The sequence below is a fragment of the Saxophila tyrrhenica genome (assembly GCF_035928015.1).
Source record: "Saxophila tyrrhenica strain CCFEE 5935 chromosome Unknown scaffold_2, whole genome shotgun sequence".
Taxonomy (NCBI): Eukaryota; Fungi; Ascomycota; class Dothideomycetes; order Mycosphaerellales; family Extremaceae; genus Saxophila; species Saxophila tyrrhenica.
In genome coordinates, this window is record NW_027041734.1 from 1,448,010 (window position 1) to 1,474,703 (window position 26,694).

The following is a 26,694-nucleotide window of genomic DNA, read 5'->3' on the forward strand; positions in this document are numbered from 1 at the left end:
ACTCGACAGTGGAAATGCTGTTGGCTCTACGTTAAGGAGTATTTGCAGCAGCCTACATAGGCTACGCAGACGTATTATTTCAATCACACTTAACGATCTGGGACCGAAGGATGAGTCTGAAAACGCAGGAGGGTTGGCTAAGAAGTGGCCGCAGTACAGCACTGTATCGCCGGGAGTGTTGAAGTTCAGACGATTGGCGAATGTGGTGAGTCCGCATACGTTTCGATTGAAGGCTTCGAAGCACTTGGCTAGAAAGGGGTTGCGGTTAAGAGCGTGATGGGTATGAGTACAGTCCGCCAAACGGAGAAGACCGCCATTCGTTGATGTACCCAACGCACGCCTACAGGTGTATCCGTCCTACCTACCTCCATTGAGATCGAACCAGGTTCTAAGATTATGCGTCATTACAGTTGCAAGAGCTCTGCACATATCCCGCAAGCAAAAGTTCATCCTAATAGGTTTCTACGTTTGCCAACGTTCCATATACCAAGCATCATCCCATACACCAAATCAAGCGGACAAAAAAATGGTCACACGAGCCTTGCTGCCTTTGATTGTGGTTGAACCACAGGATAGGAATAGCCGAAGGCGGGGCTCTGCTTTCATTAGCAACTGATTGACAATTGATTGGAAAGATGAAGGAACTAACCGAACCCGCGACCTTGAGGTTGATCTTAATGAATAAGAGCCACACGCCTGGAGAGACGTTAGCTATTATTTGGTTGGCCAACGGAAGGGTCTTTGCGCACTCTACCGATTGAGCTACCCCGGCCGGTCATGGAAGGCAGTTTTTCTGTTATAACTAATGTATTCCAGTATGAAAGGGCCCGAAGAAAGCCCGATGTGTTTTAGTGCATCATCACACGCCCAGAGACCAACAAAGGGACGGCTGTGGCATGAAGAAGATATTGACTAGCGTATGAAGGTAGAACTATCGATTAGAGTGTACTGAATAAGATAGAGTACAACGGATAAGTCCTCCCAGCAACAGAATACGCACATCCTGCCACCACTCAATTAAACGTCACATCCACCTTCGGCACCGGCGGGATCATCTTCAACTTCGCCAGATCGTCAAACACCTCCAAGAATGACTCCGACGAATCCACAAACCCATGCCATCCCAACTTCCGACTCTTGTCCATCGAGAAGTTCAACGGCGAGTGCCGGCAGAGCGTCCCATCCAGGAAGCCAAACACACGGTCAACATCCACCAATTCCTTCTGCGTCAACCCATGCTCCTTCGCCAGCTCACCCCAGGCTTTCTGAACATCCTCTCTCTTCGCCCAGGCGGCGGTTGAGAACTTCCGCTTCGTGACGCCTTTGCCTCCGTAGCCGCGTGGGTTGAACCTCGTTTCGGTTGCCGTACATTCTTCATCTGGCTGTGGACCATTCCAGTCGACGCCATACCACCCAGCAATCCTTGGCCAGCACTTCTCCCATGCAAAAGCACTGCTGTCGCACGTATTGTACTTTTGATCCGCAGGGCCATTCAGCACAGCCCACTCCTCCATGTAGGCGTTCATCATGGAGCTGCTCATAGATTGCTGGGCTTGCCACGAAACGATGTCGCCTGGAAATTCGAATGACTGGCCGAGCTTTTTAGTGACTGCCGCGTATACAGCTAACGGGAACGCCGCATTCATCGCTGCATCGGGCACGGCGCCGAGAATTGGGCCTGGCATACAAATGTTCCACCCGCAGCCATTCGATTTGCAGTAGTCCCACAGTAGATCTTCTTGGGGGTAATAAAAATTGGGCTCTAGTTCAATGCGAGGGTCGGTCTCCTCTTGCGGTTGCTTTGTTGGTCCGAGGTGAATTCCATAGTTCTTAGCCTGTTGTGGCCGCTGTCAGTATAGATCTTGATATAGCAGTCTGAGAAGACGTACCCCCGTCTGCAGCATGAACCGCTTAGGCGTAATAGAAGCCAGCTTCATCCCCTCCAGGAAATTCCTCACCAGCTCCGAATTGACTCGCGCTGTCTCTTCCGCATCCGACCACAAGCCTTTGCCAGGCAGAGGCGGCGGTTGGATGTACGAGTAGAAGAAGACATGGTCGGCTGTGACATTTCTCTCTTTCAGCACGTTGGCAATCTCCTTGGGCTCCTTCAAAAAGTCCAGCGGGATGTGTTCAACATGATCTGGCAGGCCACCAGGAATCAAAGGCGGTCTTCGAGACAGGCAGTAGATCTTCTTCCATCGCTTCGGGTCTTGAGAAAGGACGCGGTACATATAGTAGCCACTGATTCCATTGGCGCCGGTAATGATGGCTGTCAAGCCAGTCTGCTCAGGGCCAAAGACTGGCAGGCCATGGTAGATGCCTACTGATTGTACTTGCTGAGTCGTCATCGTCGAAGAGAAGGATTGATACAAAATGTAGTCACTTAGTGGATCTGCTGAACGGATTTGAAGAAAGAAATGTCGCCATACTCTCGATTACCATTTTACCGATCATTCTGAACCGATTCAGGCGGGGTTTGCTTGCAAATGCCTGCTCGTGTAGCTCGGTGCAGACCTCGGGCAACTGTTGCACTTGTCTGCTACCTCACCTCAGGACATGTTGAAAGAGGTGGAAGTATACCCTCTCGTACTCTCAGGAGATGGACGTTGAGGTACTCGTCAACCTCCGCGTGTTCGTCCGAAGAAGGAGGAGCTTTCAACATCACCGCAGCTGACGCAGCCCGCAGACAGGACGTCGGACCTTTTCTCGGATCCGACTCCCTTCGCTCTCTCATTCGCTGTTTTCTCAGCTGTTACTTCCAACCCGCCAAAGTCCGTCCAAAACCCGGAGAGAGGACAAGGAATCTGGACCGTCTCATTGGTGCTCGGCGCGTGCTACGACTCATCTGGCGTGATTAGAAGGCATGCGTGATCCGATAGCACCGGCGATGTCGTGATCGTGGAACGTTATAAGCAGGGCGTGGGCCCACCTCAGATCAGGATGGTTCACGACACAAGGCAACCTATGAACAGACGATCAAACAGTCGAGAAGTCAATCAGACCAACACTGAACGACAACACCAGCACAACTCTCAACCACCATAACAGCCATCATCATGCGCTTCAACAACAGCCGCAAGTCCTCCACCAGCAGCTTCAGCTCGCGGGCCTCGACGGACTCCATGGACCAGAAGTTCATCGAGATGACTTTACCTATTGGACCTCGCGAGGACAACTTCAATATGGACGAGAAGACCAGACAACAACGCATCCTTGCCATGTGCCGGAAAGCGAAGGAGCCGTGGAGGAGTGCGAAGCCGCTGCCGAGCCAGAGATAAGGGACGATATGGGAGTAGAGCGACATGCCTACCTCGAAGAATGATATGAGCCCAACAACAGCAAGTCATCCCGAGAGGGTTACGAAACAGCCACCTTAGTGTCGACAACGGCAACGGAGACTATACGACCTTCACTCTCAAAGTTTCTGTGAATCAGACCTTTGCATCACATCGGATGGCAAGGAATTAGGAGGAACAGACGACCCCAACATGCATTCTGTGGCATAAGGCATAGGGTCTATGGCAGCAAGACAATGGCGTTGGCTCGGAGCAACGGGGCAGGGGCGTAGGAGAGGAAGGAAGCCATGAAATGCGTTAATGGAAGGGAGCAGCGGAGTTTGTACCTAGCCACCGAACCGACGGCATGGTGGAAGACCGCAGGAGGGCTCTGACCAGGTACATGAGTGTTGGCATTTTAGCCTCTCTGACATGTAGAAATAGTACTTCAAGATATATCTACCACGCCCTACGTTCTCTTTTTCTTGCATCTGTCATTCTCAAGCCGACAATCATATAGACCTCGACAGAATGCACGTTCTTCTCATCCAGGAGACGACCAACCATTCCAGCACGTCAGGAACTTGTTTCCGGGCCTATACCCTTTCCCATTGCTCTCGGTAGTGCCGGCTCATTATTTACGCAGCAATTGTTCCGTATTCCTTCATCGCCCCGTCGATTCGCGTATGAAGGATTTTTGGTATGCGAGCTCGTGAAAGCTCTCTGATGCTACTCGTGCGAGCGAGCCGTGGCTTGAAGAAGATGCTGTCCTTGTAGTTCAAATAGCGGACATCAGCACATTGATGTAGCGTAGTCTTCCGCAAATCCACAGAGGCCTGGACATCGAGTCGAGGCCGTAGAAGAGGGCTAGGAGCAGTGGAAGGCACAGAAGCTCTCCAACGCAAGCCGACAGCAAACGGTGGAAAGGGTTGTTCGACTCGATCCAGGTGTCTTGAGGCAGCGGATGAGGTCTGGGGGGTCAAAATGGGAGGGTAACTTCGTATCGGCGTTTTCCCACCAGAACTTAACCCAGCTCAAGCACAAATGCCCATAAGGCGCCCAGTAGTACCCAAGCAGGTAGACACGGTCGAGATAGAATCATCGCAGCACTCTCCGGCTTGGTACCAGCCTCCGCCGACGACATGCCCAGGTACCAGGCCCCGATGTTCGTGAGCTCACCATCGTTGTTCATCATAGTCCCCCCTGAGCCAACCCACGACGATGCAGCATCCGGAGGAAAGCTGCCAAAGTAAGAGTAGCGGGCAACATAGTCCAAGCCATCTAGAAAATCGACCGTCTGGTTGTAGTAATGCTCGGACTCAGGGACGGTGGCGTTGGGATAAGCGAGTTCCGTGACCCAAATGCTCATATTCGGGTATGTCTCGTGAACCGGACCGACGTAGCTCGCAAGACCAACGAAATCGCTGTAGACGTGGATTGGCAGGAAATCGGTGCTGCATCCTCCGTCACATTCAGTGTAAAAGTCCTGCAGCCACCACAGGCCGCCTTGGGTTACAGCAGGCGCCCCGAGTGAGATGCCTTGGTGTTTTAGAGGCTCGATCTCCTGCTTCCATATAGAGGCAGCTTTCTTCGCTTCGATACATGAGCCTCCGGCGGACTCATCGGCACACAAATCAGGCTCATTCATCCCGAGGACATGCTTGACGTTGATGCCTGATTGTAGCAAGTTTTCCACCGTGGAGTCAAAGCCAGAGTCTTCTGATCTATCGCCCCATAGCATTGGGACATATTCCAGGTCGCTGCCTTGAAGCGAGGGCGAGGGCGCGAAATTGTAATACCATGTCAAGTCGGAACCTTTCGGTTCCCAGAGATCATCACCGGCCCCAACATAGACGAGACCTCGCTTCGGAGAGGCAAGGCTGTCTGCGATTGTACCCTTGAGCAGGCAGGCAAGCCAAAACAAGGGAAGGAACAGCATGTAAGAAGTGGTATCTGATGAACAAAGAAACAAAGAAGCAGACTCACAAGAAGTTCTCACACTTGCACAGCTTGGAAAAGCTCATATATGACGTCGATGGTCGACGAATATGGTTAGACTCGTAGATAACGTCCTCCCTGCGAAGAGAGGGAGAGATCTTCAATCATCATTTATAGCGCCGAGACGTCGTCGACCTAACAAACGATCGGGAAACGATGAGGTGTTTCGGTGGACGACGGCAATGTCCTCAAATAGCCGCCATCCCCACGTGGTGAAGGCGGAGGCGGCCCCGCGCGGAGATCGATACCAAGGCACGTGGCAGACGTCACCTGCATCTCCATCTGCATACAGGAACCGAGGACACGGCACGCTCATCACCCCACAGAACACCTGCCATCGATCGCTACAAGCACTACAGCAGCACGCAGCACAAGGATGTTCGGTGGCCAAGCAGCATGGCGCTGTCTGGGCAGTGGGCACCGAGGAAGATATAACCGCACCTGCGGGGTCTGCCACCCCTTATATAACCATTCATACCATCGTTCCGTCTGTTCAGGAACTGCACCGTACGGCGAGGGAACACCGTTGCTTGTCGTTACCCATTCATGATCATGGACGCGCCAGTCGAGAAGGAGTCGAGTGGAAGGCTCGAGTATTCAGATGAAGACGTTGCGGACAATCAAGGTCCTACGGTGGAAGCCTCTGAAAGCATAGATGCAAAGAAGACTCTTCGCCAGATGGACTATCGCGTCATCCCCATCGTCACGGTGCTGTATCTGCTCTCATTCTTGGACAGAGGGTACGGCAAGCCCAGAGACTAAGTCTCGCACCCATCTCCCGGAACAGGTCACTGACGAACGCGGCAGCAACATCGGCAATGCGAAGGTACAGGGTATGGAGGAGGACCTGGAGCTCACCGGCAACAGGTACAATCTTGGTCAGTCGGACAGTGCATCCGGACGCATACCGTAACTTAAGCTGATGTTGTTGCAGCCTACACTGTCTTCTTCTTCCCCTATGCTCTTCTCGAGCTTCCAGCCAATCTCCTTCTCAAGAAGCTCAGCCCTTCGATATGGCTCCCGTCCATCATGGTTGCTTGGGGCCTAGTCACGACCTTGACTGGCATCGTCCAGAACTATCACGGGCTCATCGCGGTACGAGTGATGCTTGGGGTGGCAGAGTCCGGGCAGTACCCGGGCTGCGCTTACTACTTGTCGACGTGGTATGCGCCCCAGGACCTCGGATTTCGGCAGGGCATGTTTTTCAGTGCTGCGGCTTTGGCGGGTTCCTTCTCCGGCTTGCTGGCCTATGCGTTGGCGCAGATGGATGGTGTTGGGGGTTTGGCAGGCTGGCGGTAAGCAGAGGCGTCGGGACTATTTGTACAAGCGAGATTGCTGACGTGTCGAGAAGCTGGATCTTCATCATGGAAGGAATCGTTACCCTCCTCATAGGCGTCTCTGCCTTTTTCCTGATCACTGATTCGCCAGCCAAAGCCAAATTTCTCACCCCCGAGCAAAGATCCTGGGCTACCCACCGCGTACAGACCCGTGGCGCTGTCGAATGGGACGGCAAGGAGGCGGGAGAAATCGAGAGTGACACCTTCAAGTGGAAATACGTCCTCGCCGCTTTCACAGACTGGCAAATCTGGCTCGGCGTTGTCATCGATTGGGCCTCCAGCTGCACCATCTACGGCATGTCTGCCTTCCTGCCCTCCATCGTCGCCAATCTAGGATACACTGGGAACCAGGCCAATCTGCTCACCATCCCCGTGTACGCTACCGCATGCATTCTCACGGTCGTCTTATCGTGGTACTCGGATCGCTTGAAGAAGCGGAGTGCCTTCGTGATATTTCTGCTTTGTGCGGAGCTCGTTGGCTATCTCCTTACGATCGTCGGGTCCAGCCAGCTCATCAACGGTCTCTCGTACGCCGGCGTCTTCATTGCGACCGCTGCTTGCTATCCGACATTTGTGCTTATCATTACCTGGGTGCTGTCCAACATCGCGCCCACGTACAAAAGAGCCTCTGGTACAGCGGTTCTGGTCGGCTTGGGTAATCTCAGCGGTGCCATGGCGCCGAATTTCTACCGGCCGCAAGACGCCCCTGGATATCTGCTCGGACACGGTTTGGAGTATGTATTTGCCATGTGATCCCTTAGGTCTATGAGCGCAGCTGCTGACAAAGGCATAGAATCATGATGGTCAGTCTAGGCTTGATATGTGCCATCGTCCTACGCTTTCTCTATAAGCGCAAGAACAAGCAGAGGGCGGCGCTGGTGACGAATGGGATCGATCTCTCCCATGACGAGATCGCGGACATGGGCGATAAGGCGCCAACGTACCAGTACGTGCTGTGACGGCGATGTGGCGTCTGTGTCGGCGATGTGGCGGGATGTTCTGGTGTCTCATCCTATTATCGAAGATAAATACAGACATAGAACTTTTGTACCAGAAGCCATCCAAATACTACATTAGATGAATGACCTGATTCTGCAGCTCCTGATGCTGCATCACACCAAACCTCTGCCCGTCCAGCACCGAAATCCCAATTCTCTCCAACCACCACTTTCCCTCGCCTTCCTCATCCGTGTCAAGCGCCTCGGCGGTCAACTTCTCCGTGCAAGCCCTTAGAATCAGACACGTCTTCGACATGGAATCCGGACACTCATACAGCGGTAGGAGATAGATCTGGCTGGCATTTGGGGGCAAATCGTCACCTGCGTCTACACAGTACTCTACCCCAACCTTGCGAGCGTCGACGAGGAGTTCAAGAATTGGGCGTGTGAGGTCCCAGGTCCGGGCATAGTGGTCCGGGACAACGACTCCGTACTCCTTCTTGCACATTCCTCCCTCCGAGACGAAGCCGTGCTCTGGGGTGCTGTTAGTGAAATTCCGGCATGGATACAGCGAGCCTCGGATACGGAGATATCGCGCACAAGGATCCTCTGGCCAGTCCTCAGGTTGTAGGGATGCTACACGGAGGTACGGGTTCCCGCTATCCATGCGGCATTCCACGCGCTCGATGAAAGCTACTTCGGTCCAAGAGGTCATTTTCCACGACTCGAAGACGAATTCGCAAGGTCCGAGACGGGAGGCCCATGACCAGCTCGGGATCGGGTCGTGCGCAGTCCACCAGATACGTCGAGGATGAGGTCGGCAATTTTCGCATGCCCAGGCGCTGGCGCGCGATGACTGCCATTCGCGGCTGCGCCAACATAACCACTTTATCAAGTCCTTCTCCCATAGGCCGGCGATGTAGTTCCCTTGTGCGCATGTTTTCCCGACCAGTTTTGCGACGCCTGCGAAGCCAGGTAGAAGATCGGATCTGTGACCGAACATTCGAGAGGTGTACTGCTGAGCCAGGTCATTCCAGACACGGTAGACACCGTCCATATCGTGCGGCCGTCGCTTGACAAACGCTGTAACAGATCCTGCAAGGCCAACGCCAAAGTGCCAGTGGCGCCGGCACTGGCATTTGGTCAAAGCTCCCCTGGCTTCATAGAGGAATTCGTGCTCTGTGAAATGGATCATGCGGCTGGACAGGGCTCGTTCTTGGAAACACCAGCCTCGCTGTACTACGGAATCCCAGTGATTACTGTCGGCTAGCTGATGGGTGGGACCTATTGCTGGCGAGCGAGCTTGACCGTGTACCAGATCTTCCATTTCCGGGATACGCCGGACGTGGACCGCAACCACTTGTTCTCCAATGACCAGGCTCAGGCTTTTATATGGCATACTGCCATTGCTGGAGTGATGCATGGCAATCGTGAACCAAGCGTTCGCATAGACTTGGTCCATAGCACTGGCCTCTCGTTTCCAGTCAGCGGGATCGTCTTGGACAATGCACAGCGAGTCAATCCAGATGTACTGCAAGCCAATCTTTCGACAGAAAGCGATAGCTTCTTGGAAAGTGTCGGGTAGATCGAAAACTGAGAAGCCGTCTAATCGGCTTCGGAAGTTGCGGCTTGTCGTCTTGGTCGCTTCAATATCGCCTCGAAGCCAGCAGTGGCTTAACGCAGCGTACAATGCTTCTCCCTTCGCAGAGCTCTGATGCAGACGGACAGTGTCATCCATATCTGGACCGACGCCTACATCGAGTACCCGAGTGGGGAGCTTTTCATATTGAAGAGCACGGGGTCGTGACAGCCAGCCTTTCAGCACCTCCGCTTCCTCGGGGTCTTGCCAGAGCGAGCGGATATGCTTTGAAGCCTTTATCGAGCTGGGGAGACATTGGTGTGTCTGATCGCCTGTAGTCATCCAGTCAGCGTTTCGTAGATACTATATCTGCTCCTCCCGTCAGCATTCACCTGGGCTGACGTAGAATTCGAATCGATGCGAGGTTCTGTCCCTAGATACTTCCAACAGCAAGGCTGAAGTAACCCGGATGTCCCAGTATAACATTCTCAAGCGGTGCATGTCGAATGCCACGAGGCAGTCCACGAGCAGCCGACAAAAAGGGCAGTCGCCGGCCTCACCTCGCGTAACACTGGCCATGTCGAACTTGAACGTTCGATATTCGAAGCCTCTCCTAACGAACTCCTCGCGGGACAGGTTGAGGCAGTACTGGCAGGGCTCGTTCGCACCTTCAGCTTTTCGAGCGAGCGGTAGGGTGGTCATTGTGGTGTACACGCGCTGTTCCGGACCCAGGGTAATCCACTCCAGGGAGGTCGATCTGCCACTTGATTAGGTCCACAGAGTCTTCTGCTCATCGTGGTGAAAGCAATTCAGGTAAGGTCGTTCACCGGACACGCTGGTGGCGTGACCAGCCTCGTTGTCGCGGGGCTCATCATGCTCGACGCTGCACCTTCTGTTAAAACGGCATCTGACCGCTACGACTGTTCTGTGGTGGCCTTTGACCGGTGTCTGTTGCTGTTAGTCGTGCATCCTGAGGTCGCTGATGCGGAGTTGGCTCTGTGCCGGCCATCGGCCTGCGTGCTACTTCCATGGGCCTCGTATTGTCGAGTCTGACTTTGCCCAGACACGTGTACTCGATCCACCAATCGAGATGCCGCATTGACTGCGACTTCTCGCTCTGAGAACGTCTCGAATGTCGGACGAAAAAGAACCAATGAGATGGAAGAAATGCTTGAGCGAAGTGGACAAGCAGTCTAGACGGGATCTGCACGCTCCTCCACGCTCACCGCGACTCGCTGCTGCCAGGCATGACCGTCGTGTTCGGCCCACTGCGGACTCAGCACAGTCTTGCGCCATCACAGTGCGGAATGACTCCAGTTTCTTTATTCCAACACACCACTTCCCTTCCTTCTCATCCTTTCACTCGACTCTTCAACATTCACTCGCTGCTCAAACAACTGCTGGCCGACTGGCCCTTATCGCTCGTTTACCGGCGCCGCGGATCAAGCTAGCCACTACCATCTTGATGAAAGATAATCTTCCGCTATCGCTGTGTGTACAAGTGCTGGATCCAGGAATCTGAAGGACTCGTCCATCTTTGTTTGCTACGAAAAGTCTGCATTCGCTTGCCAGCCGTGGCATTCGTACAATTTGAGTGAAACCCACGAACATCAACCTACACGCTCAATAGCCGTGCACCATGGACAGGAAACACCACGCTCGCTCCGGCTCTCAGGGACGAAAGCTGCAACCAGGCCACAATAAGCCTTCGAGACCTGGACAGCTGCAGAAAAGGGCGCCGAGCTACAACAATGCTCAGCCGCATGGCCATGGGGCCGGCTCGAGTAGCAGGCCGGCGCTCGGAGCCAGCAAAAAGGCAGGCGTCGAAATCGTGAGCCAGGATGATGATGAGACGGGGATGGCGAGCTTCTTGCAGTTCTGGTGTGGCAGTTGTGACTCCCGCGGAAAGTAAATGTGTTATCTGACGGTGTGATAGTGCTACGTGCGAGAAGCAGATCATCACTCCAGGAAGCTCGATCTTGTATTGTTCGGCAGCGTAAGTCAACTACCTCTGAACTCAGATAACAGCGTACTGAGCGCATCCTAGCTGCCGAAAGAACGACGTCTCACGAACCGACCACGGCGTCCAGTCACCCTCTGTCGTCCCTACAGCGTCCTCATACTTCGAGACCGCCCCTGCAGACATCATCCCACAACGATCTCCAACAGTTCCTCGTCCCCTGTCACTCGCTTCCGACATCTCAGACTACGGCTCTCACCACGGCGACAATCAGGACAGCGAAGCACTCCGCTACCTCTCTCAATTCCACTCGCACGACTACTCCCTGGACCTCCCATCTCGTCCCCGACCTCGGCTCAACCGCGCATCCACAGCGACAGACAGCTCCGGCATGCCCTCGCTCTCGCACACGCCAAGCTCTTCCGTTGGCACCGCAGCCTCCGCTTCATCGTACTCGTATCGACCACTACCGCCTCGCCGGGATCCGCTTACGGGACATCAGCCGACGAAATCCGCTGATCTCGTGATCCCGACCTACCCAACAACATCGTCGTCTACTCCTGATCAAGCGAGCCTGGAGAGCAGCGTGAGCACGCTCACAGCCTTTAGGTCCGGGGATGGGAACGGCGATGACTTCGCCAAGCGCGAGAGGAGGAAACGGCAAAGCGAGCCGAGTGGGAGTCTCAAGAAGTTGTTCAGTCATGAGGCCATGCAGGCTGGGCCTAGTCGTGACTGAAGACGGACCTTCTTCTGACTGCATTTTGTGATCGCACCGGCAACAGAGGGTAGAAAGGCATGGCGTTCTGGACAACGCTGCTCTCGACAAGGGATGGGACTAGATGGCGTTCATGGCGAAACCAAAAGTACCACTGATATGGGACGTTGCATATCATCTGATACCCGAAAACCAGGGCGCAAATGGCGACCCGTATCATCTAGAGTATCTATCTAGCTTTATATTGCGTAGACTTGTGAGGCTTACTCTTGCCCTCACGATCATGACGGTTCCCCATTCACCTTCGTCCCACCTTTTGTCACATCCTCGATTCCACCGCCTTTTCCGTCCCCCTTGCTACCTAACGTCGGACCCGCCTCCACCCCAACCTCAGACAACTCATCCCCCTCTCCAGCTCCCTCATCTTCATACTCCGTCGGCATCGGCGCCACCCTCCCCCTCTCCACCCGCCTCCGCCACGGCTTATACAACACCACCGCCAACACCCCAAACACAATAAACGACCCGCATATGCTCCCGCCAATGATATCGTAATGCTCCCCCGCAACCTCCACCCCTCGCCAAAACGGCCCGTGAAGATTCGGCTTCACGTTCACGATCAGGTTGAGAAGCTGGATGACACCAATCACGATCGCGACCACGACCGTTACGGCTGTGAGAACGCACTGGTAGTATAGCACTGCTATCGCGTCCTTGGCTAGCCGGGTAGAGGTGTAGAGACTCATCATCGCCGCGCCGTCGAAGGTGTCGAGGAGGCACATGCCTGCTGTGAATAAGATTGGGAAGATCAGGATGAGCCAGATCGACGTCCCTTGTGTGGCTTCAATGGACGCGATGCCGAGCAATGCGATTTCAGAAGAAGTGTCGAAGCCGAGACCAAACAGGATGCCGAGCGGGTACATTTTCCACGGGCGGTCGACGATTTTGAACACTTTGCGGAGGATCAGCATCATGCACCCGCCGCCGCTGGTGCCGTCGAAATTGAAGTCGAGGTTCTCGTGGCCGATGGGCGAGGCGATGGCGCGTTGGAGTTGGAGGTACAGGCGGTAGAGGATGTAGGCGTTCATGATCCCGAGGAGGAGCATGAAGGCTGCTGAGATGGAGGAGCCGATGATGGAGCCGACTTCCGAGAAGGAGCCGAAGCGGTTTGAGATCGCTGCGCTGCTGGCGGCGACGACGATGGAGGTGACGATTACAACGGTAGAGTGCCCGAGGGAGAAGAACGTGCCGACGGTGACGGGACGGCGACCGGAGGCGACTAGGCGCCGGGTCATGAGGTCGATGGCGGTGATGTGGTCGGCGTCGAGAGCGTGGCGGAGGCCGAGGGTGTAGGAGAGGACGGCGGTGGTGACGAGGCTGCGGTGAAAGGCGAGAACGACGCCGCTGGCGACCCAGACTAGGATGTTGACGGCGACCAGAAGCAATATAATTGCTATTGCTGAGCCGGGCAGCTTTCGGAAGAAGGGGACTCGTTCATGGCATTGTTCGGCCTTCGATCGGAGCTTGGAGTAGACTGTTTTGCGGCGAGGTTGTGACCATGAGACCTGGTCGTTTGAGTCCATTATGGGCTTTTGAGTTGGGAGACTTCGTGCGTCTGGCGGTTGTTCGAAGGTGCAGTGTACCAATGCCACTATCTCAAGCACTACAGAGCTACCTCAGCCTGGCCGAGTTGTTTGCCGGACGCGCCCCACTGTGGTGGGGGTCGTGAAGACAGCAACTGAACTTGAACTTCATCGATATTTCGCGAGACAAAGACTGGCATTAGTCCCGCCAAAACCGAAACTGTTTGTTAGAGCTGCATTGACTGTGTGTTGTTGCGCTGCGTTGGGAACATAGTTGCAGTCGAATTCCTCCGGAGGATCACCAGGCCGGACAAGGTTCAGCGTTGGCGGCAGGACGTTCTGTAATGAAGTCAGCATGACTCTGCATTTCGTTCGAACCATCTTACATACGTTGTGAATGGTGAGCATGGTGAAGATGGCCTCCACAGCGCCTGCAGCACCGAGCAGATGGCCAACGGCTCCCTTAGTACTATTGATGTTCACTTCAGACGCACTCTGTCTTCCATCCGGCCCTAAGAGCAGACGCTTGATGGCTCTATTTTCAGCAGCATCCCCTAGGATAGTAGATGTAGCATGTGCGTTCACATAGTCGATGGCTTCCGGCTTCAGACTAGCATGCTTGAGGGCTGCTCTCATAGCCAGAAAGGCGCCCTCGCCGTTTTCCTCGGGCGCAGTCATATGGTAGGCATCAGAAGATAAACCGTAGCCTTTGACTTCGGCGTAGATGTTCGCCTTGCGGGCTTTGGCGTGTTCAAGTTCCTGTAAAATGTCAGTCGATTCATAGATGGAATAAAGTTGCCTACCTCGAGCACAACCACCCCAGCACCTTCCCCAATGACGAACCCAGCCCTCTGACTATCAAACGGCCTGGAAGCAGCAGCAGGCTCATCATTCCAATCGACTGCCAAACTCCTCGCCCTCGCGAAACCAGCGATTGCCAGAGGATGAATGCACGACTCCGCGCCACCCGCAACCATCACATCCGCATCCCCAAAAGCAATCAACCGCGAAGCGTCCCCGATAGCATGTAGCCCAGTCGTACAAGCCGTAGTAGCAGCATGATTCGGTCCTTTGAACCCGTGCCTGATAGACACATGACCCGCCGCTAGGTTAATCAACAGCTTTGGCACGAACAGCGGCGAGACTTTGCGATATCCGCCTTCGTGAAAAGCAACAGAGGTGTTGTAAGCCTCATCCAGATTTCCAATGCCAGATCCAATAGTCACACCCGTAGCCTCGAGATCAGCCTGGGAAGTAGGATGCCATCCAGCATCGTTCAGCGCCTCGTCAGCTGCCGCGACGGCGTACTGTGCGAACAATGCCATCTGACGTTCTTCCTTTGCGGGTAGCCAGTCTTTGGCTTGCCAGGCGCAATCTTCGCGTTTTCCGAGAGGAACGAGACCGGCGACTTTGCTGGGAAGGGTTTCGAAAGCCGGACCTCTGGTCGTTGTTGAGGAGAGTCCGGAAGAGGACTCGAGGAGGCGCTTCCATGTTGTTTTGATGCCGGCTGCCAAAGGGGTAATGGCGCCGAGACCTGTTACTACGACTCGTCGCATTTCATGTTCGCCTTCGATGTAGAGTAGTGCTTGAAGGAGCATGAGTGCGGATGCAGGGGTTCGCGCCACAAGATATTGCCAAGACGTGGTATGGGCTGAAGTAAGGTACTGCCCACCTCAAGACAACGACCTCAACGGTGCGACAACATCACCTACCCTAGCTATGGCCCGAAGAGATTGCACAGTATTGTGAGAAACTGTCAAAAATATGCCAGGTATCTTCTCCATACACATACAATACATACATACATAACCCATCCACCCCCAACCCCGAACGCTCTAAAGAAGGCACACTTGGGCATGCCAGTGCTACCGTCTACTACTAGCCATCTCACCATACCTCCCTCTCTCCCTCGTCGTATCATAAGCCTGCAGCACCCGCGCCTGACTCTCATCCGTCTGCGAGAAAGCGTACCCGCGCTGCTTCCGCATCCGCTGCACTTGCCGGACTTTACGGATCGCTTTTTGGAATTGCTCCATTCTGTTGACATGTCAGCAAATGGCTCCTTGCTTTGCAAGAAAGGGAGGAAGGGAACGTACCGTGGTCGATAGTCCTGGATATTGTACTTCTGGATCTCCTGCACATGATGGTACGCCTGCGGGTAGTACATCCGTTTGGCGTACTTCCACGCAAAGTCTCGCAGCAGACAGAGCGCCGGTAGCACCACCGCCATCAACCAGAACGAAGGATCCGTGAGCAAGACCGGCAGCACGTTCGTGTACTCAGTGGAAAAGTTCAACATCGGTGCAACCGTCGCGTAGACCGGTAGGAAGATGAACCAGATCAGCAGAGACCCAGGGATGGCAATGACGGTGTACTTGGTCCATAAATTCGTAATCAGCGCCGCCTTGCCCAGCACAGTCACCAAGCCGGCGGTATAGAGCGAGGTACCCCAGACCCAGTGTCCAGCGATCTTGCCGTTTGGAAGGACATGGTCGTCCCAGTACAGGAGCTCGGACACGAAGTAGAGGAGCAAGGAATGGTAGAACCCATTCGCAACCCAAGACCAGAAGTTGTGCGTGCGGAAGAAGATGCCCTTTTGGCTGAGCTGGTAGAGTTGCGGATACCGGTCCAGCAACCGCGCGTTCACGAACTGGTCGAAGATGCCGATGACGAAGGGTGGCAGCGCGGTGAAGATGACGTTGAAAAAGGACAGCGTCCACGACTCGTAGATGACTTGGCCGGAGAATGCGTTCTGGAACGAGTACCAGAACTGCGTGATGAAGAGGGCCGTGTTCTTGTAGTAGAAGTAGAGGATGACTTTGCTGATTCGTTGGTAGCTCCACGCGCCATGCACAAGCAGGAGTTTTCGTAGGAAGCGAAACTGTGCTATGCTGACATCGGCGCTGCGAGCGGCTTGCAAGCCTTCAACGCCGGATATACCGATGCCGATGTGTGCGGCTTGGATCATGGAGACGTCGTTGGCGCCGTCACCGATGGCGAGGAGGATAGATTTGAGGTGGCGCTTTACCAGCTTCACTACCAGCGCCTTTTGCAATGGTGAGACACGGCAGCAGATGACGGCTTTGCATTTTACGGCCAGGTCGAGGAAGAGCGTTTCCATGTCCTTCTCCAGTGCGAATGTCAGGCTCTTGCCGTCGATGACGAGGGCAAGGGTTTCCATCTCCGCGCTGCTTGCGTTCTGCGAGTTGATGGCATCGAGTTTCTTCTGGATGTTGGACCGAGTGGCTTCAGAATTTTCCTCGTTGACGATGAGGAGGGTCATGTCTTCCGAGATGAGTTTACAGCTCATGCCGATGTTGATGGCTGTTTCTTGCCGGTCGCCAGTCAGAACCCAAACTTTGATGCCGGCAGTCTGGAGCGTGTGGATAGTATCCGGCACGCCATCCTGCAGCTTGTCCTCAATGGCTGTGGCCCCAAGCAATGTGAAGTCGTGCTCAATCAGCTCAGCAGCCTTGTCCAGCTCATCCGCGCGGCTGCCAGACACAGTCGTTTGGGCAGTATTGAATACACTCTGCCATTCTCTGAACTCGCTCTCAGGCACCTCGCGCATGGCTAGACATAGAGTTCGCAAGCCCTCCGCGGCATACTCCTCGAGATGGAGCAGCGTCTTCTCGACAATCTCATCTCTCTGGCCCAAGCGCTCGAGAATGACCGTATCGGCACCCTTGCAGAAACACCTGATCTTGCCGTCCGGGCATCGGAAGATACAGCTCATCCGCTTCCGAGTGGAGTTAAACTCGCACACAGCCAGTAGCTCGAACTCGTACTCCTGGCCGTCAGACACGATCGTCACCGCCTTCGGCTTTCGCGCCGTGAACTTGTAACCCAGCTGCACGGCGCCGTCGACTAAAGCGCCCTCGTCGGGTGAAGCAGCCTGGTACTTGATCACACCTGGCTTCTCCGAATTCGTCTCAGGAATGACGGTATGGCACGTACTCAGCAATTGCAAGAAGAGCTTGATCCGTTCATCGTTCCCCATCCGGCCAGTGGTCCGATGCTGCTCCAAAGCCCTGAAGTCGAAAATCCCAGTCCCAATATCGTCTTCGGAAGCCACTCTCCGATCCTCAGGCACGTCGTCAGCATACTGAAAGCCACCAATACTCGCCTGGCGGAACTCCATCATGTTGCATGTCAGCGTTCCGGTCTTGTCGGAGAAGATGTACTCCACTTGTCCCAGCTCCTCGACAAGCGAGGATGTACGACAATTGCTCGGCGTGTCCGTCTGAGCGTAGTAAATATCGAGATCAGAACCGATGAGGTAGGCTTGCCAGTACTTGATGATCTCTACTGTGACGAACAGTGAGATGGGCACCAAATTCGAGTAGAGAATCCAATAGGTGAAGAGATCCGAGAAGAAGAGCGCAGCAGCGTTCGTGCTTTCTGGCAGGGCGAGGTAGAAGAGCTTGTGGCCGCTCGTCAACCGCATGACGAGGTCGCCGACGGAAGAGATGACGCTGAGGACGATGAGGATGGCGCCAAGGAGTAGAATCTGTGTGTTGACGCGATGTTCGACATTCGTACGCTTGATAGGCGTGGCGGTCGCATTACGCATGAGCTTCGTTTCGTGGCCGGTGAAGACCACTACTCCATGCACCCAGGGTGTATTGCGGAGCGTGGCACCACGTAGCAAGAGCTGGTCAGGCGCCAGCGGAAGCTCCTTCTCGCCGCCACCGGCCTGCATAGTCAAAGTCGCTTCGTAGGTGTAAAGGCTTGAGTTGGGCTGTTCGCTCCTTACCCGCCCTCCCAGCCTCGCCAGATCAGCGGAGGACACTAGCTCGCATGTCTCCGGTATGGCTTGCTTAATCTTCAGGTTCGTCTCACCGTCCAGATTGGCCGTCTCGATGTAGCACAGTCCTTCGGGCTCTGAACTTGCCAAAAGAACGATGTCCGCTGGGAACGGCTCCTCGCTCTCAACCCTTATAACATCACCAACCTTGACATCGATCCAGCTGACATCCTCAAATCGGGTGCCTCTCAGCACCTTCGCTGGGCTCTTGTTGAGTTGCCGATCCTGGCTTCTTCGACGATTGTCCTCGATCGCCTCTTTGATAGCTGACACTATCATCACAATACCCAGGGGCACAATCGTGGTCCATCTGTTTGTTGGACTGATGTTTGGGATCTGCTGCAATATTGCAGTAAACAAGAAGAACAAGTTGGCGTACTTGCTAAATTGTTCGAACAAGAACTTGGGCAAGAAGGTCGCGGCATTGTACTTGGTCGTGCTAACGTGATTGTCCACGTATTTGTTCGTAGCATTGGCAGGTGGGTTATTGAGATGTATGATCCTGGGTCCGAGTGTCGCAGGATCGACCTTATTTCGCCCCGGTATTCCAAACTTGAAAGTGCTTCCAGGTGTCTTTCTCTTCTTCACTGCAGCCTGCTGGTCCGGCGACGTGCTATCAGAGTCCATTCGGTGTACTCCCTGCTCTGTGAGAGGCAAGTCCATCTCGCTGTAATCGGGTCCCATGCCAAGTGCATTCTTCATCCGCCCTGTGATGCCTCCACCCAGACTCAAGATGCTGTTGCGACTGCGGTGATTGGCCTTGTTGTTGAGCGGAAGCCCAGGGACATTGTCCTCGTCGATTCCACCTCCTGCTGCATAGTATCCTCCGGCGCCGGCATCTGAGTACGTATCGTTGTCCATGTCCGAGTACCGCTGGTAGTTGCCTAGCCCGCTTGTTTGGCTAAAATTTGTGTCTGCATGAGCGAAGGGAGGTCGGAATGTCGCCGCGCTTCCACCAGGTGTTGTCACCGATACCCCAGGCCCTCCCGGTAACCCAGCCGTCGCCGGGTGCGGCTGCGCGCTTCCAACAAAGTCATCGTGCGAGGTGGAAATGCGCCCAGCTCCTGCTGCCTCCATGTCGTAGTCGTGAAGCATCCGCTCGTCGGATACTGGCGGCGGCTGGCCGCTGTTGTATACCGGTCCATCATTGTCGTCGCTGAGGTGTAGGAGATCGTCTTGATTGGTATATCCCGGCCTGTTTGCCATTGCTGGCAGGCCGTGCAATGAGGGTGCTAGGCCTGCCTGCTATAGCCCGTCTCTCAGTTCCAGCATCGAACTGCTCAGTCGTCCGCCTGTCGTCGCTGCGCGCCAGTTGTTCAGGTGGTGTATCCGGTATAGTAAGCTCAAGCGGCTGCACGACGGGGTGCGTTGTCGTGTACGGGTTGAGGTTCAAGACGATGCAGCTTGACTGCGGTTGGAGAGCGTCCAGACCTATGTCCTCCGTTCGACAAGGACAGACTGTTCAGCTGCTTCTGTCGCATTCGTGTGTTCCGTACGGTATCCGAGAGTCTTCGTACTCAGCCTCCTTCAGCTTGGCTTCCAATCTCCGCCTAACGCTCCTTACACGTGGATTGTGGGGAATGGGGTCTGTCGACATGTCTCACTTCCAACATCTCTTCTACAATCATCAACCGGGCGAATACACTGCAAACAAGACCATCATGCCACTTAGCCGGCCAACTGTGCGCACGAGCATCCCATATGTACCCAAGCTGCAACGGCGGAGCTTTCTGGGTTTACAACGGCCGCCGTCGCCAAAACCCCATATGATGGGCTTTCTGGTGGCGCAAGGACTGGCCATTGTGCTTCTCGCGGACCTAGCAGTTGCAACTGTTCAGAATGAGCCCACGACTGTACGCGCGATTCTTCAGACCGTAGGACTGTGGAAGGACGCTCCACCATTCGACCGTGTGCACAACAACATTACTAGAGAGGATGGCCAATCAAGCGCTTGAAAGCCAAAGCAGACCAGTGCGGGAACTGGCTGCAGATTGAGTGATGGTGGTCGTCAGACGTGTTCTCTCCATGTTGACATATCTACGCAGCCACATCTTCCTCAACGTTGGGTTGTTGCCATGGACGAGAAGATGCGCGCAGGCCATGCATTCACGGACCCTGCGCTCTCTATCCTACTCTGGCCGCTGTCGCTACCACCCATCGACCAAAGCGAACGCAGCCGACGACCAGACTAAGGAAATGAGATCAGACGGAGCCGATTACAGGCGATAATATTGCGGGTTTGACAGGCAGCTCACGGATGCACGATGTCGATACTTGGAGCTACATCCGGAGAGAGGCTACCGCATACTCTATCACGGCAGCATGTGTTCTTGTTCCGGATCCTTCATCGCAGTGGATCCATGGTCTGCTACACTATTCTCCCTCAACTGTCGATCCGGAAGACAGTCTTGTGAAGGTGGCCAGTCACCGATTCCAGTACGGAGTCTCGATCGCCTTCATGAACGGCTTTCGGCGCCGCGAGAGTCCAAAGCAAAGTCAGCAGCCATGGGACACTAGCAGCTTTGTCAACCATTGACTTCAGCTGCAGCCCAAGAAGTCTAGAGCTGCATGAAGCTACCCGCCATTTCACGAGCTTGGATCCACTTAGTCAGCTGAAAATGGACTTGGACAACCGAAGACCTTCGCCCGCTCCTCATCTTATCGGCAAACACACGTCACAGGTCCTTAGCTCCTCTTCGGTCTGCTTTGCTGGCGTCGACGGGCTGAGAATGCTAAGGGTGGTGTGAGTGATGTTGACCGCAAGATCTTCCTGCCAAGTGGATATGGAGCTATTAAGTCAGCTCTTTAGTGGGACGGCCATGGCAGCGCTGGCTGACTGATCAGATATGGGTCGTCTGGACTCCACTGAGCCTTGGGTATATACAAGGAGGGATTGTGAGCACGAATTGTTCTTGCGGAGGCGCACAGCGCGGTAATGATCAATCTCAGCCGACTGGATGCCAGTCACTACACAGAGAAAATGGCAGAAGTCGCCGGGGCAAGGTCCGATGCACATGAACAACGCTCTCAAAATCAAGCGCCGACAAGTGAACGTGATGCTATCAACATCGACACGGCTGTCAATGGGAAGAATGAGCTCCATTCGATCGCTGCTGACGACTCGCCGCTATCCCAGGCTTCCACCGTCGCCACTGAGCAGAGAGACTCCAAGCATCCTTTCGAGACCATCATGTCTGAGTGCGATGGGAGAGCCCAACCTGAGCCCTGCTGGGCGCTGCCGCCTCATTACACCTCCGCGCCCCGACCTTGGAGAACCACCCTCATGCGAGCAGGGCCAGTTTCGGGGTTTCTTGCTATGTTTGTAGCAATCGGCTCTATTGCAGTCTCTCTTGGCATACTCGTCGCCTCGGATGGTGCAGCGGTGTCAGGCTGGTCTGCTTCGCCTTCTATCTATTTGGCTACGTGTACTGCTATCGCGAACCTGGCAATGAGATATGCATGTAAGTCTTCGTCCTCTCATTCTGCTTGTGCATCAACCCTCGAGCCCACTCTTACTTCTCTCCAGGCATTCAGGGCGTTGTGATAGCATGGTGGGTCAGAGCAAGAAAAGGATCAACTCTCGCCAGACTGCACTATGACTGGCGATCAGGGGCGACCCTCGGAGGTGCCCTTGCTGCTGGAAGGCGCACCGGCTTGCTGGGACTTGCAACGATCTTTTCTACTCTGGCACTCATCGACGGTCCGCTTCTCCAACGCTCCAGCTCGGTGGTGCCGTCAACCTTGCACGAACCTGTGTCACTCCAGGTTTCCATGGCTCAGGAGATAGCTAGGGGCAGTACCGGCTTCTGGATTGCTAGCGAAGAGATGGATTATGGAACGCATGTCAACACGCCATTCAATAAGACAATGCCAGGTGTGGACGGGACCAAAGTCTCCAACGACATTTGGACCTTCACAGAAGATTTCATGGATGAGGTCGCAACGCTCTACTATTCAAACGCGCCTTTGCCGGGACTGGTTCATGGCTGCGTAGACAAGTGTCTCGTAACCATTCGAGCGCCAGCAGTTGCAGTGGTTGAGTGTACGCCTTATTCAATCTCGGTTGATTACCATGAGGCAATGAGTCTGCTTGCTGTACAGCGGGACAGTACCGGAGCAGGTCCCCTAAACCAGCAAGCGTTCGTGACTGCCGCGGCTTTGGATCCCACAGGACAATCGCATGAGACGATTAATCTCCTGGCCGGGTACTCTACTACAACGGATTGTGCCGGCACCTATCATTACACCGCCTGCACGCTCCAGTCCGCCATTGGAGAATACAACATCACTGTTGCTGGAAATTTGTCCTCCATTGAGACTCTTGGCACCCCACGCATTGTCGCCCTCGCGAACGACACACGAACGAACGGCATCGTTGAAGGAGGAGGACATGCGTCCACGCTCGCTGGCGTCATGGCTATCTACAGTGAGCCGTGGCAAAGCCAGGTGACCGCCTACAACGATCGCGGACGCGTCTCCTGGCAGACTTATAACCAACAGCGCCTGTTTCAATATGAAGGTGACTACAGCGGGGATTGCCCGTCGTTTGTAGATCCACTTGGAGATATGATCGCTTCTCTGAACAAGCTTATGGTGTACACTGGAGCTGCGATGGCTAGGAACGATTTCGCCTGGCTCGACGCTCGGATGGATCCTGGGATTGCCGCGCAGACAAACACCACCGTCGAAGGCACTACTGTTGGCGATCAGAACGTTTTCCGCACGGATTACTGGTGGTTCCTTGCTGCCGCACTAGTTGAGATCACCTGTATATGCTTCGTAGCGCCGACGTACTGGGGCTACTGGAGGCTTGGGAGATCGATGTCGTTTTCGCCGCTGGAGATCGCTAAGGTAAGTTCACGGCTTCGATATGGTGAGACATGTGCGTGCAGCTGACGTCTAGACAGGCTTTCGAGGCACCACTGCTTGCGGGATGCCATTCTAATTCAACAGGTCGCGACCTCGCGAGGGCAGTGGGCGACATGCCTGTCAAGTATGGTTCTGAGGGCAGCGATGAGCTTGCTTTTGTCAGTCCGAAACCGTTTCGAGGTCGTCAGGATCCATCTTCTCCGATGTTTGAGAAGCAGATATCGCCAGTGTAAGAGGTCTCGAGGCTCTGTTCATGGCCAGGTTGCAGGGGTATCAAAGTCGGCATTAAGGAGATTAGATCAACTCACGCCATTGTGCGGTACCTTTTGGCCTGCGTATCAACAGAAACCCCGTATACATAATCAAAACAACACACGCATATGGATGTGGTCGTTGATTGATCTTCTCCTTAAGTTTTCGGTTTCGGTCGTGTGGTGGTCGTGTCATGAGGTCATGAATTTGGAGGAAGCGTCAACAAGACCAAACTTTCCATTGAACGACATCTATCACGATTAGAACAGCCAACAACCTCTGTCTCAGCATCCATCATCGTTACTCTAACTCCACGGCTGCGGAAATGGCCTCAAACACAGTCTGCACCTCCTGCCTACGAGCACTACGCCTGCACTCCCGACGCCAACCCCAATGGCTCTCCAGATCACGCGGAGCACCCTCAACGACCATCCTCGCTCACCACCGCAGTCTCACCACCACCCCATTCCGACAACAGCAACCCGCGCCAACAGAGCACTCCTCCGACCGGCCCCCCTCCGCTCCAATCCAAAACTTCGCCTCCTCCATCCGCTCCAACAAAGCCCTCCGCAACACCACCGAGCCCTACATCGCCTACGGCAGCACCGAAGACCTGTACCTCCTCTGCTCCGCGCCCGCCGCCTACACCATCCCCTCCCGCAACGCCTCGCCCCCCGAACCCGCGCCTACCACCTCCGATGGCGAGGACCTGGGTGTGCCTGATAACGCGGATAGTATATGGTTCCGCCCCAAAGCGCAGGGTGGGTTGGAGCTGGACGTGACGTTCCACACCTGGGCGCAGATTGTGTTTCTGCATATGTACCTGTTGACGGTGCGGTTACGGACGTTCCCCGCGGAGCATGCGAAGATCTGGCATCAGCAGTTGCTGGATCATTTCTTCTATGCTGCGGAAGACAGGATGGCGACGTGGCATAATATCTCCGCGCGCAGCGTGAGGAATAAGTATCTTAAAGACCTGTGGCAGCAATGGCGAGGCGTGATTCTGAGCTACGATGAAGGGTTGGTGAAAGGGGACGCGGTGCTTGCGGGTGCTGTGTGGAGGAATCTGTTCAAGGCGAGGGTGGAGACGGATGTGAGGGATTTGGGGTTGGTGGTGGCTTGGTTGAGGAAGGAGTTGAAGACGTTGGAGGGGATGAGCGATGAGGCACTTGCGGAGGTGAGGGTGCGGTTTGGGGATCTCGGGGCGCCAGAGGTGGCGAGGGCGTTGGAGAGGAAGAGTGGGAAGATGGAGAAGCCGTTTACACAGGAGGAGTTGGCGGAGGGAAGTGGGAAGCAGGGTGGTAAGGCATAGGTGAGGAGGGGTATCAGGGCTGTTGTTGTAGTATATTGTACGTTACTGCTGGGCACCACGGCTTGTAAGCGATATAACCCAAGCGGCGCGGCATCGGACCTCGAGGCATGGTTGTGCACTTAGTGTAGCTATATCAAAGGACTTGATGAAAGCGAAGCAATGCATATGGGGTATCATATCTATCCTCTTGTCCCTGGTGTGGCGCCAAACTCCTCGCTTTCCAAGATGATATTGTCTTGACACTCAACCAGGCTAGCTGACCGTCATTTAGATGAAACACAAATCGTCGTCCAGAGTCCAGACCAACGCAGCTTAATCCTCAGAGTACACCGGTCCATCGTCGTCCTCCTCCTCCTCATCCTTCACCCCGTTCCCATTCTGCTGTGCCTCATGCTTTCCATTGACCGCCGCAGCCTCCCGCCTCGCAGCTTCCTCGGCCGCCCTCCTCTTCTCCTCCTCATACCTCCTCCTTTCCTCCTCGACCCTCCTCTTCTCCGCTTCCTGCCTTACCTTCAACCTCTCCTTATACGCTGTCCGTATCGCATGCGCCTCCGCCTTCAAGTCCTGCTCCGTCACAGCATCCCGTATACTCTCCAGCACACTATCGACCGTCGAGATGTGATTGGCATCTTTCTTGTCGTCTCTGAACCTGGGCACACCATCGTCGAGCTTCGGCCGCCACACATCCACACCTCTATCCGCGTCCGGATCGCGATAGCATTCTATCACCCGCCCATCCAGTTGCTGTCCCAGTTTCTTCAACGCGTCCCACTCCGCCTCCCTCACCGTAAGCACATCAAAGAACCTATACCCCTTCCCCTGCCCATCCCCATGATTCACCCACAACTCCATATCTGGCATAGCATCCCAATCCTCATACTCTCCCTCCTCATCCCTCTCCATCGGAAACGCGCCCAGAACCAACCGGAAATCAATCGTATTCTCATGCGGCGGCTTCCACTTCAGAATCTTCGGGTCCGTGCCAAAAGTATACTTGTCCTCCCGACTCGTGAATATCAACCCATCATTGCCATGCGGTAAGTTCGGGATCTTGTCTCTGAACATCATCTCCGTCCCGTACGGGAACTCCATCTCCTTCATCGCGACCTGGAACGGTTGCGCCGCGACATCATCCGGGTACTTGCGCGAGAAGTCTTTGAGCGGTTTGGCGATATGTTCTTGGATGCGCGCGAGGCGCTTGTCGAAGCCCTTTTGTGTGACGTTCTCGCCGTCGATGGCTAGGATGTCGAAGATGAGGTAGGCGAGTCTGAAGCCGTTCTTGAGCTTTTGCTTCACGAGCTCGCCGTCCAGCAGCGTGCCGCGGTGGTACATGCTGACGTCCGGGCCTGGGACGGGGAGGTGCAGCGAGTCGGTTTGGACGTAGTAGTAGTCGTTGCGGCGGTCGACGAGGAACTGCGCTTCGGCGGGTTGGTGGTTAATCGTGATCTCGGTGAGGAACATGAGGCAGCGGATTCCGTCGGTCTTCTCGCACATGAAGTAGTCGGTGTGTCGGAGCTCGGTGAGGTGCCGTCGCGCGAAGGAGACGGGTTGCGCGCCGGGGAAGTTAGTCTGTTTGCGGTCCAAGAGGTCGGCCACGGTTTCGCGGTGGAAGTGGGCATCCTCCTGAGGGATCTTGGTCGCGATGCTATCGAGGCTGACTGGTGCGCCTGACATGGCGGCGCTGGTAGAAGGGCGATGGGGTTGAGATGTCGTGCAAGCGTGGGCGTGGACGATGCAATGGTTGTGTATACTGTGGTCAAGGTTGACACGTGAAAGCCCGGCTGATCGACAGCGGAGCCGCGTGGGGAAGGCCTTGGCGATATGAGTGAATGAACGGTGGAACGATGAGAGATTGAAAGGTCTGTTGATATTCCCGATCCATATCACATGCCGTCGCTAAATGCTACATCATGCACACCCTCTCATTTGGTTTCATGTCGCTCAGAACGCCTCTCAAAACGCCTTCCAAACGCCAACGCTCAACGCACTTCCACCGCATGCCTGACAAGCAAAGTGAAGCAGACATCTGACTGCCGCCTCAGCAATTTGAAAACCCTTCGTCGTCGTAC

At 54.8% G+C, this 26,694-nt stretch overlaps 11 protein-coding genes across 11 annotated transcripts; 4 read left to right on the top strand and 7 right to left on the bottom strand.

Moving 5' to 3' along the window:
• Positions 1 to 1,013: 1,013 nt before the first annotated feature.
• LTR77_001688 (uncharacterized protein) lies at positions 1,014 to 2,348 on the bottom strand (the record flags this gene model as incomplete). Its single annotated transcript, XM_064798949.1, has 2 exons — positions 1,014 to 1,835; positions 1,890 to 2,348. The coding sequence occupies 2 exons, from the start codon at positions 2,346 to 2,348 to the stop codon at positions 1,014 to 1,016; spliced, it is 1,281 nt and encodes a 426-aa protein (XP_064663276.1).
• Positions 2,349 to 4,299: 1,951 nt separating this feature from the next.
• LTR77_001689 (uncharacterized protein) lies at positions 4,300 to 5,299 on the bottom strand (the record flags this gene model as incomplete). Its single annotated transcript, XM_064798950.1, has 2 exons — positions 4,300 to 5,155; positions 5,262 to 5,299. 2 exons carry the CDS (start codon positions 5,297 to 5,299, stop codon positions 4,300 to 4,302), a joined length of 894 nt encoding a protein of 297 aa, XP_064663277.1.
• A 526-nt stretch (positions 5,300 to 5,825) lies between these two features.
• On the top strand, positions 5,826 to 6,572 carry LTR77_001690 (uncharacterized protein; the record flags this gene model as incomplete). Its single annotated transcript, XM_064798951.1, has 3 exons — positions 5,826 to 6,013; positions 6,081 to 6,151; positions 6,208 to 6,572. 3 exons carry the CDS (start codon positions 5,826 to 5,828, stop codon positions 6,570 to 6,572), a joined length of 624 nt encoding a protein of 207 aa, XP_064663278.1.
• Positions 6,573 to 6,637: 65 nt separating this feature from the next.
• On the top strand, positions 6,638 to 7,569 carry LTR77_001691 (uncharacterized protein; the record flags this gene model as incomplete). The annotated part of the gene is made up of 2 exons (XM_064798952.1): positions 6,638 to 7,344; positions 7,404 to 7,569. 2 exons carry the CDS (start codon positions 6,638 to 6,640, stop codon positions 7,567 to 7,569), a joined length of 873 nt encoding a protein of 290 aa, XP_064663279.1.
• Positions 7,570 to 7,678: 109 nt separating this feature from the next.
• Positions 7,679 to 9,829, bottom strand: LTR77_001692 (uncharacterized protein; the record flags this gene model as incomplete). Its single annotated transcript, XM_064798953.1, has 2 exons — positions 7,679 to 9,459; positions 9,688 to 9,829. 2 exons carry the CDS (start codon positions 9,827 to 9,829, stop codon positions 7,679 to 7,681), a joined length of 1,923 nt encoding a protein of 640 aa, XP_064663280.1.
• Positions 9,830 to 10,766: 937 nt separating this feature from the next.
• LTR77_001693 (uncharacterized protein) lies at positions 10,767 to 11,823 on the top strand (the record flags this gene model as incomplete). Its single annotated transcript, XM_064798954.1, has 3 exons — positions 10,767 to 11,008; positions 11,064 to 11,123; positions 11,175 to 11,823. 3 exons carry the CDS (start codon positions 10,767 to 10,769, stop codon positions 11,821 to 11,823), a joined length of 951 nt encoding a protein of 316 aa, XP_064663281.1.
• Positions 11,824 to 12,083: 260 nt separating this feature from the next.
• On the bottom strand, positions 12,084 to 13,385 carry LTR77_001694 (uncharacterized protein; the record flags this gene model as incomplete). The annotated part of the gene is made up of 1 exon (XM_064798955.1): positions 12,084 to 13,385. One exon carries the CDS (start codon positions 13,383 to 13,385, stop codon positions 12,084 to 12,086), a length of 1,302 nt encoding a protein of 433 aa, XP_064663282.1.
• Positions 13,386 to 13,553: 168 nt separating this feature from the next.
• On the bottom strand, positions 13,554 to 14,983 carry CEM1 (Mitochondrial beta-keto-acyl synthase; the record flags this gene model as incomplete). Its single annotated transcript, XM_064798956.1, has 3 exons — positions 13,554 to 13,724; positions 13,776 to 14,144; positions 14,189 to 14,983. 3 exons carry the CDS (start codon positions 14,981 to 14,983, stop codon positions 13,554 to 13,556), a joined length of 1,335 nt encoding a protein of 444 aa, XP_064663283.1.
• Positions 14,984 to 15,250: 267 nt separating this feature from the next.
• On the bottom strand, positions 15,251 to 19,398 carry DRS2 (aminophospholipid translocase; the record flags this gene model as incomplete). The annotated part of the gene is made up of 2 exons (XM_064798957.1): positions 15,251 to 15,422; positions 15,482 to 19,398. The coding sequence occupies 2 exons, from the start codon at positions 19,396 to 19,398 to the stop codon at positions 15,251 to 15,253; spliced, it is 4,089 nt and encodes a 1,362-aa protein (XP_064663284.1).
• A 1,774-nt stretch (positions 19,399 to 21,172) lies between these two features.
• Positions 21,173 to 24,625, top strand: cbp3 (Serine carboxypeptidase 3; the record flags this gene model as incomplete). Its single annotated transcript, XM_064798958.1, has 4 exons — positions 21,173 to 21,653; positions 21,719 to 23,043; positions 23,100 to 23,290; positions 23,764 to 24,625. The coding sequence occupies 4 exons, from the start codon at positions 21,173 to 21,175 to the stop codon at positions 24,623 to 24,625; spliced, it is 2,859 nt and encodes a 952-aa protein (XP_064663285.1).
• Positions 24,626 to 24,937: 312 nt separating this feature from the next.
• CEG1 (Dcp1p-Dcp2p decapping enzyme complex alpha subunit) lies at positions 24,938 to 26,299 on the bottom strand (the record flags this gene model as incomplete). Its single annotated transcript, XM_064798959.1, has 1 exon — positions 24,938 to 26,299. One exon carries the CDS (start codon positions 26,297 to 26,299, stop codon positions 24,938 to 24,940), a length of 1,362 nt encoding a protein of 453 aa, XP_064663286.1.
• Between the last annotated feature and the right edge of the window lie 395 nt (positions 26,300 to 26,694).